General features: G+C 38.4%; 1 protein-coding gene across 1 annotated transcript; it reads right to left on the bottom strand.

The window, feature by feature from the left end:
• Positions 1 to 5764: 5764 nt before the first annotated feature.
• On the bottom strand, positions 5765 to 11696 carry SHISA3 (shisa family member 3). The gene is made up of 2 exons (XM_053455010.1): positions 11048 to 11696; positions 5765 to 6201 (listed from the first exon to the last, which is right to left on the bottom strand). Exons 1-2 carry the CDS (start codon positions 11310 to 11312, stop codon positions 5765 to 5767), a joined length of 702 nt encoding a protein of 233 aa, XP_053310985.1. The 5' UTR covers positions 11313 to 11696.
• Positions 11697 to 16876: the final 5180 nt, after the last annotated feature.

Raw genomic sequence — 16876 nt, 5'->3', positions numbered from 1 at the left:
GTGGTTACGTGAAAGCAATTGTGGTTCCAGTGAACGTACTTGTTTAGTCTGCATGAGTTAATATTTCACATTTGATATATGAAATCCCCATCCCTCTCTTGATTTACAAGCTTGCACTATGCTTTTATTACTACTGTATGCTTTTGGAAACGTCAGGTTCAATAGTAAAAAGGTTTGAAACTTTTTTTTGTACATCAGGCCTTATTTATAAAGGAAAATGAATGCGGCTGAGTGGGTCGAAGCGGATCAGTCATCGGTAACATTCCTTTGGTTTCAGTGGAGATTATTCCATACTTAGAACTGCCCTAGGATTTTTGCTTTATAGATAAGGGCTATGGTGTTCTGTTCCACCTGTCTTACTTTATTTGTCTTTGCACAGAATTTGAGGATACTAGATGTTTCCTTGTTCTTCTTGAGTATTGTTTGTTATTGTTAGTTAATAGACAGTGTGTTCTTGTCACACTGAAAGCCATACGAGAGCATATGTATCATTTTATTATATATATAATATATATATATATTACACAGACATCCATATGTGTAGTCAGTAGTGGGATGCCTCAATATCCTTAAGCCACTGACGTGTTGCTGCTGTTACTAGGAATTGTGATGCTGCATGAGTGGAGAATTTCCCGAATGTGTCTGTGGTATCCAAGCCCTCAGGTTTTGGTTTTACTAATCTATGTTCCTGAAGTCTGTAATAAAGTCCACTGCACTGTATTTTTTTTATTTAATGTTTTTGGATCTTTAACATGGTTTAATGCAGTGTTTTTTGTCTTGTTTTAGATTCTGTGAATGTGCATGTTTTACATTGTACTTTTTCAATGTTTTGTCTCAGTTTAAAATGAATAAAAGTTTTAGTTTAAAAATTTTGAATTCGTCTTTTGTTCCACATCCAATATGTATTGTTTTTACTTGTTTTGGTACATTCAAATGCATCAGGATCTCTGCTTCTAATGTTATATTTAGGGAATGTATATTTGCATTTCTGGTGAAAAAATGTGATTAGGGACATTCCTTTGGCGGTCCATGGTTACCGTACCCCATATAGAACTTTGCCCCATAATTACAATGCGTACACACGTTATATAAAATACCTAAGGGGTTTGTTTCAAGGTCGTTATTGCTTCTTGGAGTAATGTAGAGTAACTACTGTAGTATTGTAGGGCAGAGAAGAGTGAAACTGCGCTCCAACCCTTATCATTTCAAACGTGATTCTATCTATACCTTTAAAGCCCACCATCAGTTCACGGTTTATAGTGACCTAATTTTACTTTAAGGGACACTTTTCGAATAACTGTATATAGTAAAGCGTTTAATGCTTGAGGCCCAAAAGCAGAAATAAGGGGCTAGATTCATTGGTGGAGATCATTGGTGGAGATCAATCAATAGAATTGGGTTCATCCAACAAAGCATGAGGTTGCAGTATTATCTTTCCAATCTGATTATGCATGATGTAGGGCCAACCTAGTTAATTTCTCCAGTGAGAAGAACTTGAAATATAAATGATGTAGGTCGGCTCAGGGAGTTGTCCCTTCATGATGCATCGTGAAGTCAGTGCGTTGAAATTGTAACAGTATTTGTTACTGAATAAACCCTGCTGGATGGAATTTGGTGGAAAAAGTGATAGTCCTTTTACTAGATGTTTACTAGACACAGTTAACCTCTCCCAAGAATGTTTCATCATTTTTATTAAAACATTAATACTACATTACAAAATCTTAGCAATATCAATAGATATATATTTTTAATTACATTTTCTTTACATAATCTTACAAGTAGATAAATCAGTGTATCCAACAAGTTTCTTGCTTCACGCTAGTAATAACATGCATGCATGTAAGTTCTGTAACAATTATTTGCAACAGGTGTGTATATACAGTATTTAAATATCATATCACATCCTTGTAAATATCTTGTTACCGGGTATTTTGTTGATTGACCAGAAAAAGAAAACCCATAAATCACACTTGGTAATACGGGGCTTGTCTTCTTGAGCGTTTATTACTAGTTATTCAGACCCTGTGGAACTCAGCAGGCTCCTTCAACACCAAGGTTACTGCAGACTGGAGATCAAGTAGGCAGAGTTGTTCTTCTCAATCCATGTTTACCTCCAGTCAAAACCCTTTGGAAGTGGTTGAGGAATCAGATGAGCAAAACTGTAAGTATTGCAAAAAAGTAAGTATTCTGTGCAGTCTTAATCAAATTGTTCTTCAATGTACCCACCATCATTTATGCCTGGAAACGTGGGAGTTCAAACGATCACATGACGCGTCTTCTCACTGATTTCCCCACGCATTATGATGGGAAGAAGAGCTGCCCCCTCCTACTTCACACCTTAATCTGTGCTTTTTCTACTGGCTTCTTTCAACTAGCCTCGTCACACCTGTAACTTTCTGTTTAGTGAATTAACCCCATTAGCTAAGGCAGAGACCATCACAGTTGTAAGAAGTATTTGGCCCTTCCTGATTTTTTCTATTTTAGCATATTTGTCACGCTTAATGTTTCAGATCATCGAACTAATTTTAATATTAGACAAAGATAACCTGAGTAAACACAATGGTTTTTAAATGATTATTTCACGTATAGAAAGAAAAAAAAGTTATCAAACCCTATCTAGCCCTATGTGAAAAGGTAATTTAGTTACTAAATTAACCAAATTTAATTGATAATTGGGTTCAATTTTCTCCCAACCCTGCTGAATTTAAACATCAATATAATCTAATCTGTTTTGCAAAGTGACGTAAACTAAAAGGTCTCAAAAAGCAGCACATGATACAACGATAACGTTGTATAAATAGCTAAATGGCTATCCTTCCTAATTTATAGGTCCCATTATATCTGGTGTAAAGCTAACACAGCATTCCACAATAAGCACAAACATGGTGGTGGTAGTGCGTTGGTCTGGGGCTGCTTTGCTGCTTCAGGACCTTGATGATTCTCCATTATTGATGGAACCACAAATTCTTCTCTCAGAAAATCTTAAAGGAGAACGTCTAGCTGTCCGTTCTTGACCTAAAGCTCCAGCGCGGTTGGGTTATGCAGCAGGTCAATGATCTGAAGCTCACAAGCAAGTTCACCTCTGAATGGCTCAAAAGAAACAAATTGAAGATTTTGGAGTGGCCCAAAGTCCTGACTTAAATCCAATCGAGATGTTGTGGCATGACCTTAAAAAGGCAGTTCGTGTACAGAAACCCTCTTATGTGGCTGAATTAAAACCATTCTGCCAATGATTTATATAAAATGAAGAGCAGTCCATTTACAATAAAAATTAAAATACTTTAATGAGGAAACTATGAGGTTGAATGGAAGTTCAGTACCTTTAATTTCATAATGACATTCAATGCCGTAAGTCAGCGGCAACTAGGTTGTTTGTGCTTAGGGTCTTGGTACTCATAAGTACATGATCGTGCACATAACAATAATTTCCTTAGTTTTGCAGTGTTTCATGCTGGATATCAAGTAATACGTGAAGTTAAGCAAATGATCTTTCTTGTTCTGTTTCTGTGTGGCTAATGAGGTGTAACTAGGTAATGGGACGTGGCTCTATCCCCTAAGTAGGTGAGTAAGGACTGCCAACCTCACATGAAAATAAGGGACAACACTGCTAGCTTAGTTGGTGCTGTATCAGCCATGCTGTTTGAGTTACAAACCGCAGGCTTATCCAAATCAGGTGAGAAATCCACTCCCCGCCAGAAAGGCACACACTCCAAAGAGACAAGCTGCTCTATGTGGACTATAAAACAAGTCAGCACCAATGAAGAAGGTATAAAACGCTTTTATTAAATACAAAAGGACAGCGAGCCGGACGAGCTTAACGCATTTCGCACATATGTGCTTAATCATAAGCTATGTTATCTGATATTAGGAAGTGTAAAAAAAAGGAATGTGTGCAAATAAAATAGTATAAATAATGTGTACAAAATATATCAATAAAAAGACAAATGTGTAATGAAATAGTTATAATGTGAAAATTCTGTATAAAGTGAATGATACTGTGATATAAATATTCAGTTTCCACATTGTTTGCCTCTTTAATTACATGTATATTTAATCTTTAAAAGGGGTTGAATTTATTAAATTTATTATTTTTATTTTTTTTTTATTTTTGTTCACATTTACATGATTTAGTTTATCTACAAGATATTTTTTTTATTTCCCTCATTTGATTATAGCTTTGCTAATATTTATAGCACAATATAATTAACTTTATTTTATATTTAATTACATAGTTGTGCTTTCAGTGATATATTTATGTACTTTAATCGTTGAGTGCATACATACTCTAATTAATTAATAGTCTGAAACTTAAACGTGTTTCCTGGATCGGACAACTTAGCTTATGATTAAGCACTTATGTGCGAGATGCGTTACACGTGTCCGGCTCTGTATTCTTCTGATAATAAGATATTCATACCTTCTTCCTTGATGCTGATTGGTTTTATAGTCGATTTTGAGTGCCCCTTTGGAGTAAATTAGAACTTGGGAGATTGAACCACCTATGTGGAGAATAGTCCACATAAACTTAAATGAGGACTTAGGTTGAGTGAACCTGAACTTTATGTCCCTTACAGAAACACAAGTTGGAGAATTATGTGGCCCCACATAACATATCAATCAGATTTTACAATTGGGTAAATATTTTACAAGATATGTGCGGTACAATGTAAAATTTAGTTAGAGACATCTATTGTGGCTTAAAGGTGATTTAACAATATCCAATGGTAATATGTAGCGAAAACACAGCTGTTAAAAGGAATATAATATCTGCACCATAAAATGGATGTTTGTTTTATATTGAACTGTTTTAGTTACTTACATAATTAAGATTGTCAGTCTGTAATACTGTTTGATCCAATTTGAACCTCAAAGGCACCCTGAAAATCAAATTATACTGTTTTCTTGTGTGATGTCATCTTTTTTAACAAGTCAACTTACTGTTGTGTATTACACACTATATTAGGTTACATTACATCATATTCACTAAACCCATATTTTATAAGCACTTGTGATATAGAATGTTACCCTTGCAAACCTCTTGTCATGTAAAAGGCTAATAAGCACGGTTGTGACATTACTTGAGTGCCAGATCATTGTATTCAGTGTTGGAGGAGTTGGTGGCCATTGTTCTGTCACTCACTTGGTGTGTTTTCTCCTTGCATGATGTTTGGCCTTTCCAGTTCTTTTGACATTGATTTCAGACAAGTGACAGGACTGACCAAGGTAATGCAGGAGATGCCAGCTGCCCAACTAGTGCTAACCTGCAAGCCCAAGATCCCCAGATGCCATCTGAGGATGCAGTTCCTAACTAGGGGTCAAGGGAGTCCATCAACCACTACAGGGCTTCTCGTGCTGCACCCCAACCTACTAAGCTGGGGGTAACTAAGAAACCCTGCTACCTGGACACCCCACCACCCATAATCAGCTGTAAAGTTCCACTGGGCCCCTAGATCTACAGAAATGGCCACCTAAACTCTCTGATTTGATGAGTCATGCACCAGAAATGTCTATACCATTTACAGTATTAGATATTCTTAACCAGGAAATACATGTTATAATATCCATGGACCAGTCCTTGTTACTCCATATTGTGTATTAGAGCATTTAAACAATTTTACGTTGCAGAATACATTTTCAATGCAGTCATTCTCACACCTTGTATTGCCTTGAAATACTCTTGTGTAGTCTTTTGTCCTCAATATAAATCTTGACAATAGTTAAAAATGAAGGAGTCACTGGTTTCCTTAATCTTGTTAGCTCTGTGTTAACTGTGTCTGAAATCTGGACAACTCTTATTGGTGACCGCATCGGCTTGAATCGGGTATGAGAAATACTGGGTGGACACCAGGAACGTAGTAGATGGATTTAAGTGGATTGAATGTGCAGATGAGTAGGGTGGTGGTGGGGATGGCACCAGAGAGCCTGGATCTCCCCTGGAGGAGGACAGTCTATGCACAGAACCTCCAGTCGAGGTGGAGCTAGTTGCAGTACTAGACTGTCTGGAAGGCGTTCTTACATTACTGCTGGTAAGGATCATAGGCAGAGTCTCTGGTGGGTAGCTGCGCAACATGAACCTCATGGACTGCTGAGATGTCTGCTTGGGTCTCAAACATGTGCAACAATAGACTGCCACCAAGGATCCCACAATGATAAAGGCGATAAATATGGAGCCGACAATGAGAAATGGAACATACACAGGTTCTGCATGACAAAAAGAGAGAGAAAACATTTTTAGCCAACTGTAATCTGCAGCATGTACAATATTCTTATTTTCATTACGCTACACAGATATGAAACAAATATCCACATAATTCATTTTCAGTTCCCCTTTACAAGACTGCTGACCATTAAGTGTTACATTTTTATCTTTTCTAGAAGCAAAAACTGCCCTTAGCCTCGATCAATTTTCTTAAAATTGTACCCGCTTCCAAGTAATAAATCCAGCTCGCTGTTGATTAACATGATGCTTTTTGACAGTCCTGGTGAAAGTCTAAACCTGGATCAGTTGAGAGATTAAGGGAATATGTAAGTGATTATCTCACACAGAAATAAAAATCAAAGTTTGGCTGTACTCCATAAACTATTGCATGTGAGATGAATATTTCAATGCACAGACTAAACTTTGGGTTAAGAATAAACCAAAGAGCTTCTCCTGCAGGAAGAACATACATAATGCATATTTAATAAGGGGACATTCTTTCAAGGGTTTCCCCAATTTAACTATGCATTATCCATGGCCATCTTAATCCTTCGCATTGAAAAGGCTCACTAGGGCTGATATAAAATAAAGTGAATGTGTTTAAATGACGATACCAGATCCTAACTACCATTTCCATCATCCAAAAGTGTAGCTGAAGAAGAACTAAATAGTTCCTTGCTGTTTGTCCCTGTATTCAGAATATATAACTGATCCCAGGCTTTAGAACACGCTGGCTTCAATGCTCCCATTTGTCTGCTTATTGTAGACTTCTTGACTCAAATTTATCATTGCAAGCTGCTAATCTGAGTGAGCCTCTGAGCAGGAAGGGAACTTTCACACAATAAATAATGAGGTATCACTGCCTTCAAACATCAACACTGTACACCACAAGCACCGGAGGAAACACATGGATAATGTATAGGGAGAAACTCACCCACCTAAATTACACTCAGTCCTATCTTCCCTAAAAATACACATTATTCTGATTGTATGTGATTTGCAAAGGATCCGCTACAAAGTGTTCATGTTATATACTGTGGGTATTTATACTTTTTGTGGTGTTGTGTTTACTTAATGTCCGTTGTGAGAAAAAAAAAACTTGCACAACTATATAAAACGTGTGTATCTTCAGAAGTATGTTACCATTTCTATATCATTCTGTATGGAAGGACTAGCGTAACAGGACTGTTCTTTTTTTACCGAGTAAGCAGAATGTAGCAAAATAGAAACGCAGAATTTGACAGCAGGTAAGATCCATTCAGCGCATCCATCTGCCCATTGTGCTGATGTAAAGACTCAAACCTTAATCGGTTCTTGGTCTCATCTTAGATTAAAGATATTTTTATGCACGTTTAAATTCCCTGAAATTCCCTTAATAACTATTACAAAATAGCTGAGTTATCTGTATGTCCACCATGAGCACACAGTGTTGCTTTTTACCAGATGTCTGTCTTAAATGTAGAAGCGTAATTCATAGTGGCACAAAGTCTGCCGGTACAGAGCGCTATATTATCACAGGTGTAAAATGGCGTATTTTAAACATCTCCAGCGCTGATCTGGGTTCTGTATAAGAGGCGAGGGGTTTAAGCAAAGCCACCCACTGAAATGAAAACTACCACTTAATGAAATCCCAGTAATAAACACAAGTCAAGAATTCTGGGGAATAATTCTGCCATCGGATCACAAAATTAGTTGCAAAATGTTGAAGCTGCCAAATAACCCACATATTCCTGAACTGAGAAGTTTGTTTTTTTCCATGTGTTCTTTATAAAATGATGTTATAGGGTAAAGAAATGCCACGCACTGGGAATAGTTATCCTTTAAACTGATTTTAACAGAGCCCTCTTAAAGCAACAGTCATTTTTATAACACAAAGAGCTATTCTAAAATACATTATGCAATTATAAAACCCATATTTTTAAGCGTCAGATGAATTTTACTTTTTTGTGTGGGCTTAGTTAATTACCAGCACACAGTAATGGCACTTCTGAACCAAAACTAGAAAGTTTCTCAAAGTTAAGGCTTGTTATTTAAATGTTGTTGTCTCTTTAAAAGTAACGCACATTTTTGATTGACTGAACTGTGCACTTTTAGTATTAGTTGATTGTGGACATAATCCAAGTTATTTGTATATTTTTATTCTCCATTACATGGCAAATTCCTGATAAGAACAGAGGAGCTAGTTGAAGCCAAGATCCATTCTGAGATTGTCTATATATAATGTTATAGCTTAGCGCTGGTGGGATTTGCTTGGAATAATAAAAAAAAAACACATTAAACCTATGAAAAAAAAAACTAAATTCCCATTTAGCACTTCAAGATCCTCGCATGTAATCATCCAAAGAAAAAAAAAGAATATTTGTGATAGAAAGTAGGATGGGGAGTATATTTTCAATTTTGACAAAAGGACCACTTCTGTCATGGAGCCCACAAAAAAGAATGACTCTTAAATGACCCCTTTACTGTAAATATCAAAATAAAATTCAATCAGGATACAAAATCCACCCTCCGCTGGGATTTTATTGCTGCAAAGGCGGTTCGGGGTGTACTATTACACCACTTGCTGACTATTAATATGGTCAGTGTGAAAACTATTATAGCTTTAAATGAAGAGGTTTAGCCCGCTAAGCCATGCTCTGTAAAAAAAAATAGACTTAATCGCTCAAAGGTACCATTCATGTTGTGACCTGCGCCCAAGGAATTTAATCAGAATATGAAACTCATTTTTTGCAATTGCATGGAATTTAGAATTTATTTGATAAGACCGAGTCAAGATCTTCATTATAATTGTACCAATTAGATGATCAGACCAATTTTCTTATTCTGTATGACCAAATATTTTGACGTTTGTAGATGTTTGAGGACATACAGTAGACTAATTAATCGTCTTCTCTGTGGTGTCTACACATTACGCAGTATTTGCAATGGAAGTCTGGACTGTTTGATATTTGCCCACTATTCCATTTTCAGTGCCGGAGAATATGATGGCGTTATATAAATCAATAAATAATAATAAATTGCGCCCAATATTGCAAATTATTATTTTTATTAAATGAAAAAATGAGAAATATTGTCTATTAGATTCTGACTAGATTTACCCAATGAGAAATGATATGTAGGTTTAATCCAGACAAAGCTCTGTTGGTTCCATCAGTTGCGATGTTGTGACAGGTGTCTTCAACAATTATGGTAACTGTGATTTCACTCCATGTGAGGTTATCACAATGTGTATGAAAGTCAATTAATTATTTGCTCTACATGTTATTCTTCCAACCCTGTCCCTGGTATGACCCTGCTGAAAATCAGAACAGTCTGTGCCCGCGTATGTCATAGACTGGTGAATCCGCACAATAAGCATGTCCCAGATTTTAATTAGAAGCCAATTAAGTGCTTTTCTCTGTAATATTAAGTCATGCACATTACTGGAAAATTATCACATATCGTATTTCTTAATTTCCTGGGCCTTCATCCTGGAAAATCATGTTTTTCCATTGGATTAAAGGATACATTAACTGTTTCACGGTGCACACTGGCTAATAGGTTCTCATAGTATATTTAAGAAATACTAGAATAGAGTTCTCTCCAGGTTAAATAAGTGTCTCTCTTCCGATGCACATTGTGATATCTTGACATGTCCTAAATGTTAATATTCCATGTTCCTGTCCTTATTGATTATAATAATGATGACAGATTGAAATCGAGAACTTGATGTTAAGGCTTTGCACAAAATATAGTAGCCAGACGCAGTGCGGAAGCCCCTGGGAAAGATGTATGAGTACGTTCCACCAACAAAAACACTGAAACTCTAATAAATTGTTTCCATTCTAATCCATAACGGGAAACAGAAGCACTGCAACAGCTTTATCAACGTCTCAAAGTAAACTCGGTCCTTTGTCACAAAACCAATCTACCAAAAACATTTTGCTGCACCGGACACAACCCTTAAAGAGTGTATTTTTCACCAAATATGATTAAAATCACAATCTCAATCTTTTCTTATTTTTACACTTCTGTGTGTAGTCTATTCAGATGCCTTTCTACATATTATATACAGCAGACGGAAATAAAGAGTCATAATCCATACATCCACCATGTGCGATATTAGACAAAATGTAACGTCTTCCACTTAAATCTGACTAATTGGCCCTAGTTCTGGCTACCAAATTATCGATGGGGAAAAAATGTTTTGATACTAAACACTCTTATGTGCCTTTTCCTTTTTTGTGTTTTGAATATCCCTGTGATAGAAAAATTGTTATATTGATTTGTAAAAAAAAAAAAAGCAGGTGCACTGACTTTTCTCTTGGGCTAATACAGCAATATTCTCATTTATTATATTATGATTATTATCATTATTATCATTTCTTTAGATAGTGCCAACAAGTTATGTGGTGTTTCATTCCTTTTTTCATTTGTGATGGCACTATATAAAACAATAAATAATAATAATAATAATAATATTAATAATCTACAACCAGCACTGCCACCTGAGTGTCTGTTTGGTATTAGAAACATTGAACTTGGAAGATACTAATCTCGATGACCTGCCACTTCTGTAGTTTGGCTGACTCTGCTAACACCTCCCAATATATTGATTTCATCTGAATAAGAGACCTCTGAGGTTTTGAAAGCTTTACTGACTGCATCTTTTTTCTGGATTGTCCAGCAAATGATTGGGGGGAAGACTTCAGACCCAAAAAGGAAAAGCCTGCATGTGCTGTGTCGCTGCCTGTCGGTTAAACCGATACGAAAAAGCCTTAATACATAACGAAGCGACTGTCCCCTAACCCGAGCCCGGTGCTCAGTGCACCTCCGCGGCCAGGCTGCCCCCTGCTGGCCGGCACTTACGCGCTGTGACTCCGGGGTCCCGCAGCTCCCGGTCGTTAGTGCATCTGCCCTGGTCCAGCCGAGCGTCCGCCGCGGCGCAGCAATAGCGCAGGGAGCAGGAGCCGCAGCAGATCGTAGCGTCCACGGTGTCAAAATCCTCCGGGCACTGGAAGCCGGCCTGGTAATTGCCCGCAGAGTCCAGCCAGCCGTGACAGTACTCGCCCTGCGCCCACGCTGCGCCCCAGGTCAGAAAGCCCCACATCAGGAAGCAGCCTAACGAGCCCATAACGAGAGTCCTGAGCGCGTCTGGCAGGGGACGGGGCGGTCACCGCGGTTCGCCTGGCGAGGCTCCGGTGTCCTCAGAACGCCCCGGACTCCGATCCGGCCATCGGGACTCTAAAAGTGTCGGGCGGGCAGAGTGTGGGGCACACGGGCGGACGGCACCTACACAGCGGGGACCAGCTGCCTCTCCTCTCTACTTCCAAACAGCAGCATACTGTGGGGGTCCCGGTGCCACCCAGGGAGATCGCTTCCGAAAGGGATAAAGAGCGTTATGGCACGGAGTGGGTCATTTTCTCGCGTGGTGCCCGCAGTCCGATCTTCTGGATGCGTCCGGGCTGCAGCTGCGATGCAAACACTTCCCTGGCAGCCGAGTCCTGGAGTTTATCAGAGCTCCGGTGCTGCTTTCACTCACCGCAGACAGCCTCTGGTGGTCTCCCTCTGTCCATGTCTGGCAGCCTGTGAGACCCCCGCCTCCCCCCCCGCTGTCACTCCCAGCCCCCCTGGGGTCACAAGGCAACTAATGAGAGCAGCTCCCTGCCACTCACTGCTTCCCATTGTCACCAGCCTCCCACCGGGAGCCGCCACACAATGAAGCCCAACACAACCCCCAGAGCTGACAATTTACTTTTAAATGCAGACTAATTTGAAGTGGATTTTTCCCAGAAAAAAACCCCACAATCTCATTCCTCCAGATCAGCAGCATTCCTCCAATATGCTGCAGAATTCATGCACAATTCTAACTGTACATCACATAAATGCAGCGATGTTATGGATATTTACTAAAAACCCAAATAGATTTATTATGCATATTAGTAAACTAAACGCAAGATCACGGTGCCGATAAATAATTTATACCAGGAAGGTATTAATGTCTGGGCGACCACCTGGTGCCGGATTATAAGCAGGGGTCCTGCCAGGATGGATTTAATGCTCATCATTCCCATAGATTTTTTGATAAATATTTTTTTTTTGGAGCAGGGGGAGGAATAACTGTCAGCACATTTCTTTTCTGTGGGTTTGAGAGCTACAGGACCTGAGCTAATTAAGCCAAACTATTTTCATTCAGGGCCAGGAGGTCACATTAATGAAGGTCAAGTGTGCATTGTCTTCCTTCTAAACAGATATTTTTGCATTGCAAATCTGCCTTTTCATTGGAGATCGCATTCTCTCCACTGTATATTTTAAAGTCTCGACAGGCGCTTTGACATGTTTGATAGACAAGAGCCTTCCGAGTTTATTCCTGAACAATAAAATGTAGCCGTTGGTAGAGTGACAGCTCCCCTGGAAGGAAGAAGGCTTTACTTAGAGCGAGAGCGGAATTATAATTCCACCAAGAATTAAAAAATAAATATAGTTATGTCCTGATCATGTTTCACATGCGTGTGGGCATTATAGGGTTAATATTTTATAATCAGCATACATGCCTGTTTGGTTATTCTCTATAATGTGATGTTTAGAATCGGAATTTCTCTCTGCGACTAATCGCTCTTTTTGCGCTAATCATTTATAATAAACTTTCTTCCAACTGAAAGAAGAATTCAAACAAGAAATAGGTTCTATTTGCAGGAAATCAACAGCCTCCCTCTGTGAGCCTTATCCCCATCCCTGCTATTGCGATGACTTATTAGTCTGATTTATATTAGTCGCCGACAAGTGCCATACAGGACCCAATGTGCATGCAGGGAAGAAATGGCGCTGCTGCTTGTATGGAGGCAGGAAACGAAACGCTGCTTCTTCATCATTGCAGGGACCATGACAGCCCCATTAAAGAATAAAACATAAGTACGGGAAAAAAACTAAAAACCTACCCGAGGTAGAAGCTGCAGCTGCCCTCCTCCTCGATGGTTCGATGATTCTGGCCACTGATTGGCTGATTGAAATGGGAATTTAAAGGGTTGTCTTAGCTATCATATGCATTTAAGTTAATGTGATGGGAGGAGTGTGAATTTAAGAGAGGGATCAGTCAAGTCACATCATAACTCCCAAGTGTCTCGCTTTTTGCCCCATTACTTTTTTACACCAACTTGTCCATCTTTTCTACGACCTCAAAATCTTTGGTGGGTATCAGTGTACCCCGGTGTTCCGCGGCCCTAAAAGCTACCGCAGGGATAGACAAAGCGTCCATGGCAAGGGTCGTGATCATTAAATTGTCCACCACAGACCCCAGTAAGTCCACCATGAGCAATGTTGGTGCCGACCCCTGAGTTCCAGTGACGCACACAGCAACAGAATACATGTTTATAGAATAAAATACATTCTGCTTCTAAATTCCTTCCTTTTAGGTAAATACTTACATAAATAACTATTTAGAGGTCACAATTAAAAGGTCTTGCTAAAGCCCTGCACCCAATCTTTGTCTATTAGAAATGACAGGAGGTATGGAATGGCTTCTTTTCGCAGGAGCTATAATTCAACAAACAATAAAAAGCTACCCATCCTCCATCAATAAAAGAAGAGGAAACATTCCGAATCATTTCTTTCCTTTATTTAAATCATCGGTTTGTAAAGTGTTAAGTGTATTTACTTTTCAGCGTGTCCTAATGAATGCTTGGCCTGGTGGGAAATCGTTTGTTTAATGATAGCTACATTAAGTGCGCATTACCTTCGTCCTTAATGAGTGTTTATTGCACAAATTATTCAGCGCTTATCAGCGGATTTCTAAAAGCTACATAAGTTTTAATGTTGAGGAAAGACACGTTCTTTTATGAGTGATCCATAAAGCTCCTGTTGATGATGCGCAAAACCTGAACTTGTGTAAAATTCTGGAAGAACTGCTTCTAATGAAAGTTATAAGAAGAATCCGCACGGTGATAAACATTTCTATAAATAAATACATTAAATGATCTGGTTTGCGTAGCAGTGATAAATCTTAACATCTCAATCTGATTCAATAAATGGTCAAACGTCAGCTTGCAGCCCTCAATGCAGACCTTGAGGGTCCCCTTGCTGGTCCATAGGGGATCTCAGAAGGGCCATGGTGAGTGAAGAAGGAAGGGTTAAAAGTGCATAAAATGGCACTAGACCTGAGTGGGGGGGGTGACACAGTTGCCTGGTGACTGGCTGTAATAATGGAAACTGAAAGGGGTATGTATACGGGGAAAGTGGTTATATACATACAGAGCCCCACAAACCCTGCAACTGCTACACATATAGAATACCACTCCATTCATTGCTGACTTTATTATACAGATAGCTGGGTTTTGGGGGTTAAGTCAATAGAAATCGGCCGGCGCTTTATAAATAAATGTAATGTAATGTAACAGAAATACCATTGCAAAGATGTTTAAGTGAAGTGACATCATAAAGCGTATACCTGAATAGTATCAAATATTTTGGAGTATCTGCAGGGAGTATTAAGAAGAGGAAATGATGAAAGGTTAGTAAAGCAGGTACTCCAGTTGTCTCCAGTTGAAGTAAACAAATTCTTGACACATTTTTTGCTTGCTGATTTAATTACCTTTTTTGAGAGTAGTTAATATGTATTTCCTGCCAATGGATTGTAAGCTTGCGGGCAGGGACCTCTTTACCAAATGTATTGTTTTGTGTCAGTCTGTATGCACAATTAGAATCACTACATAAATAGTTGCTATATAACTAGAATATAATAATAAAGCAGACTTTTTACTGTTAATTTGTTCTTAAATATTCATGTTGGGTCATCAGATCAAACAAATGTTTATTAGCAATATGTTTTTTCTAACGTTTTTATATTCTTATGCTTGTTTATTTTATTTTTTTTGTTATTTACTGCAAGAATAAACTTTGAATATTATAGATGACAGAAAAATAAACCCAGCAATACAAATGTAGACATTGTACTTGCGTTATCTTATTTGTGTTCAAAATTTAATATAATATATATATATATATATATATTTATATATATATATATAATGGTGGAACTGATTTAGTGAATTTAAGTTCATGTATTTATTGTTATTTAACCTCATACAATGGCTTTGATAAAATCTGACTTGTTACCTACAATTTAAAAAAAGTGTGGGAGGAATCGCCATCAAAAAAATGACATTTGTTCCCATGGGCTTTGTGACCCATTCTCCACGATAAGGATAATAGCTGGCTACTTAGTACAAGGAATTGCTTATTAGGAAAACACCATACAAAGAGTATGCTTATTCTTATGCATGGGAAAACGGCTCTGAATAATGTGCATTATACTAATAGTTAACCTTTCACTTTTATTGGAGACTGGAGCATCCTTGACTGTGCTTACATTTTCCCTGTAACTGTAAAGGAAAATACCATAGGCATTAAAGTTGGGTGTACAATTTATCGCTACGAGTGATTGCACTGCACGGTATTATTGGATTCAATCACAAATAATATTTTAGGAATTAGTTCTCAAGTGATATTGTACCAAATAAAGCTCCACTTAAACTGCAACTGTAAATACAGAAACAGGACAGCAGTTTGCTTGTGCCATTTTTGTCCTCAAACAGTTTGTCTGTGCCATATTTGCCCTCAAACAACGTGTCTGTGGTGTTTATCACCAAACAGCTTGCATGACCCATCTTTGCCCCAAGCAGCTTGCCTGTGCCATCTCTGCCCCAGTTTGTCACTAAGGTTTAAGGATTTTATATCAGATGAGCTGAATGGTTCCTATCTGCTGACGAGTTCTACGTTTGTATGTTTCTGCACTGGATGTAGTACTTTCTTTACACCCTTGCTACAAAGTAGAATTGAAGTACAATGTGTGAATCCGCTTTTTGTAGGCTTGTGATAATTAATCCTATTTGTATTCACTTTTGTGCTAGCAGACTGGGCTGCTGGCATGCGTTCTAGATGCCGCTAGTGCTTTAATAGATGCTTTTAATAAAAATAGAGTCTTTAGGACACACAGATCTTCCTTCCTCTCCTGGTGTCACCCCCTTCCTTCTTTGATTGTGCCCTCACCTCTCTTTGTATCTGGATATCTGCAAAATTCCTACAATCCAAATCTCTCTAAAACTGAACTACTTCCCAACCTCAATGTCAACATCTCTACTCCACATGCCTGCTGCCCCAGTGTCACCCTTGACACCTACTTCTTAATCAGACCTTACATTCAATTTATTTCCAGAAAATAAAAAGGATTAGTTTCTCCCCCTGTCTCCAGTTTTCCAATAACTCCCTTAAGACCCACATCTTTATGGAAACCTTTCAACTGACAGATCAATTGCCCTCCAACCATATACCACTGCCTCGCTCCTGTTGTCAATGGTGAAGGTTGTGAAATTGTTGTGAATGTGTAACAAAACATTAAATGGAAAAAGGAGATATTGATAGATCCATATTAAATGATTAAAGCAGAATTGAGCAGTATCCCTTTACCAATAGGATACCTGAAGTGTCCAGAATTTTAATGATCTACTAGTGCTTTATTATGCCATCAGGATCAGATGGATACTAAAACTTACTTCCTTGGACAAGTCACTCTCTTTTTGTAAAAGGTGCTCCATCTTGCAATTAATACAGCAAAAAAGTCATTTATTTACTTTTATAACTGTTACAATATTGGTTCAAGGATTACACTGATCATTGTGTGGCACCAGTTTCCCTGGGATATTT

The sequence above is a fragment of the Spea bombifrons genome, chromosome 1 (genome assembly GCF_027358695.1).
Source record: "Spea bombifrons isolate aSpeBom1 chromosome 1, aSpeBom1.2.pri, whole genome shotgun sequence".
In the NCBI taxonomy this organism is placed as follows: Eukaryota; Metazoa; Chordata; class Amphibia; order Anura; family Pelobatidae; genus Spea; species Spea bombifrons.
The sequence above is the reverse complement of the archived record's forward strand: the minus strand, read 5'-3'. Positions and strand labels throughout refer to the sequence as shown.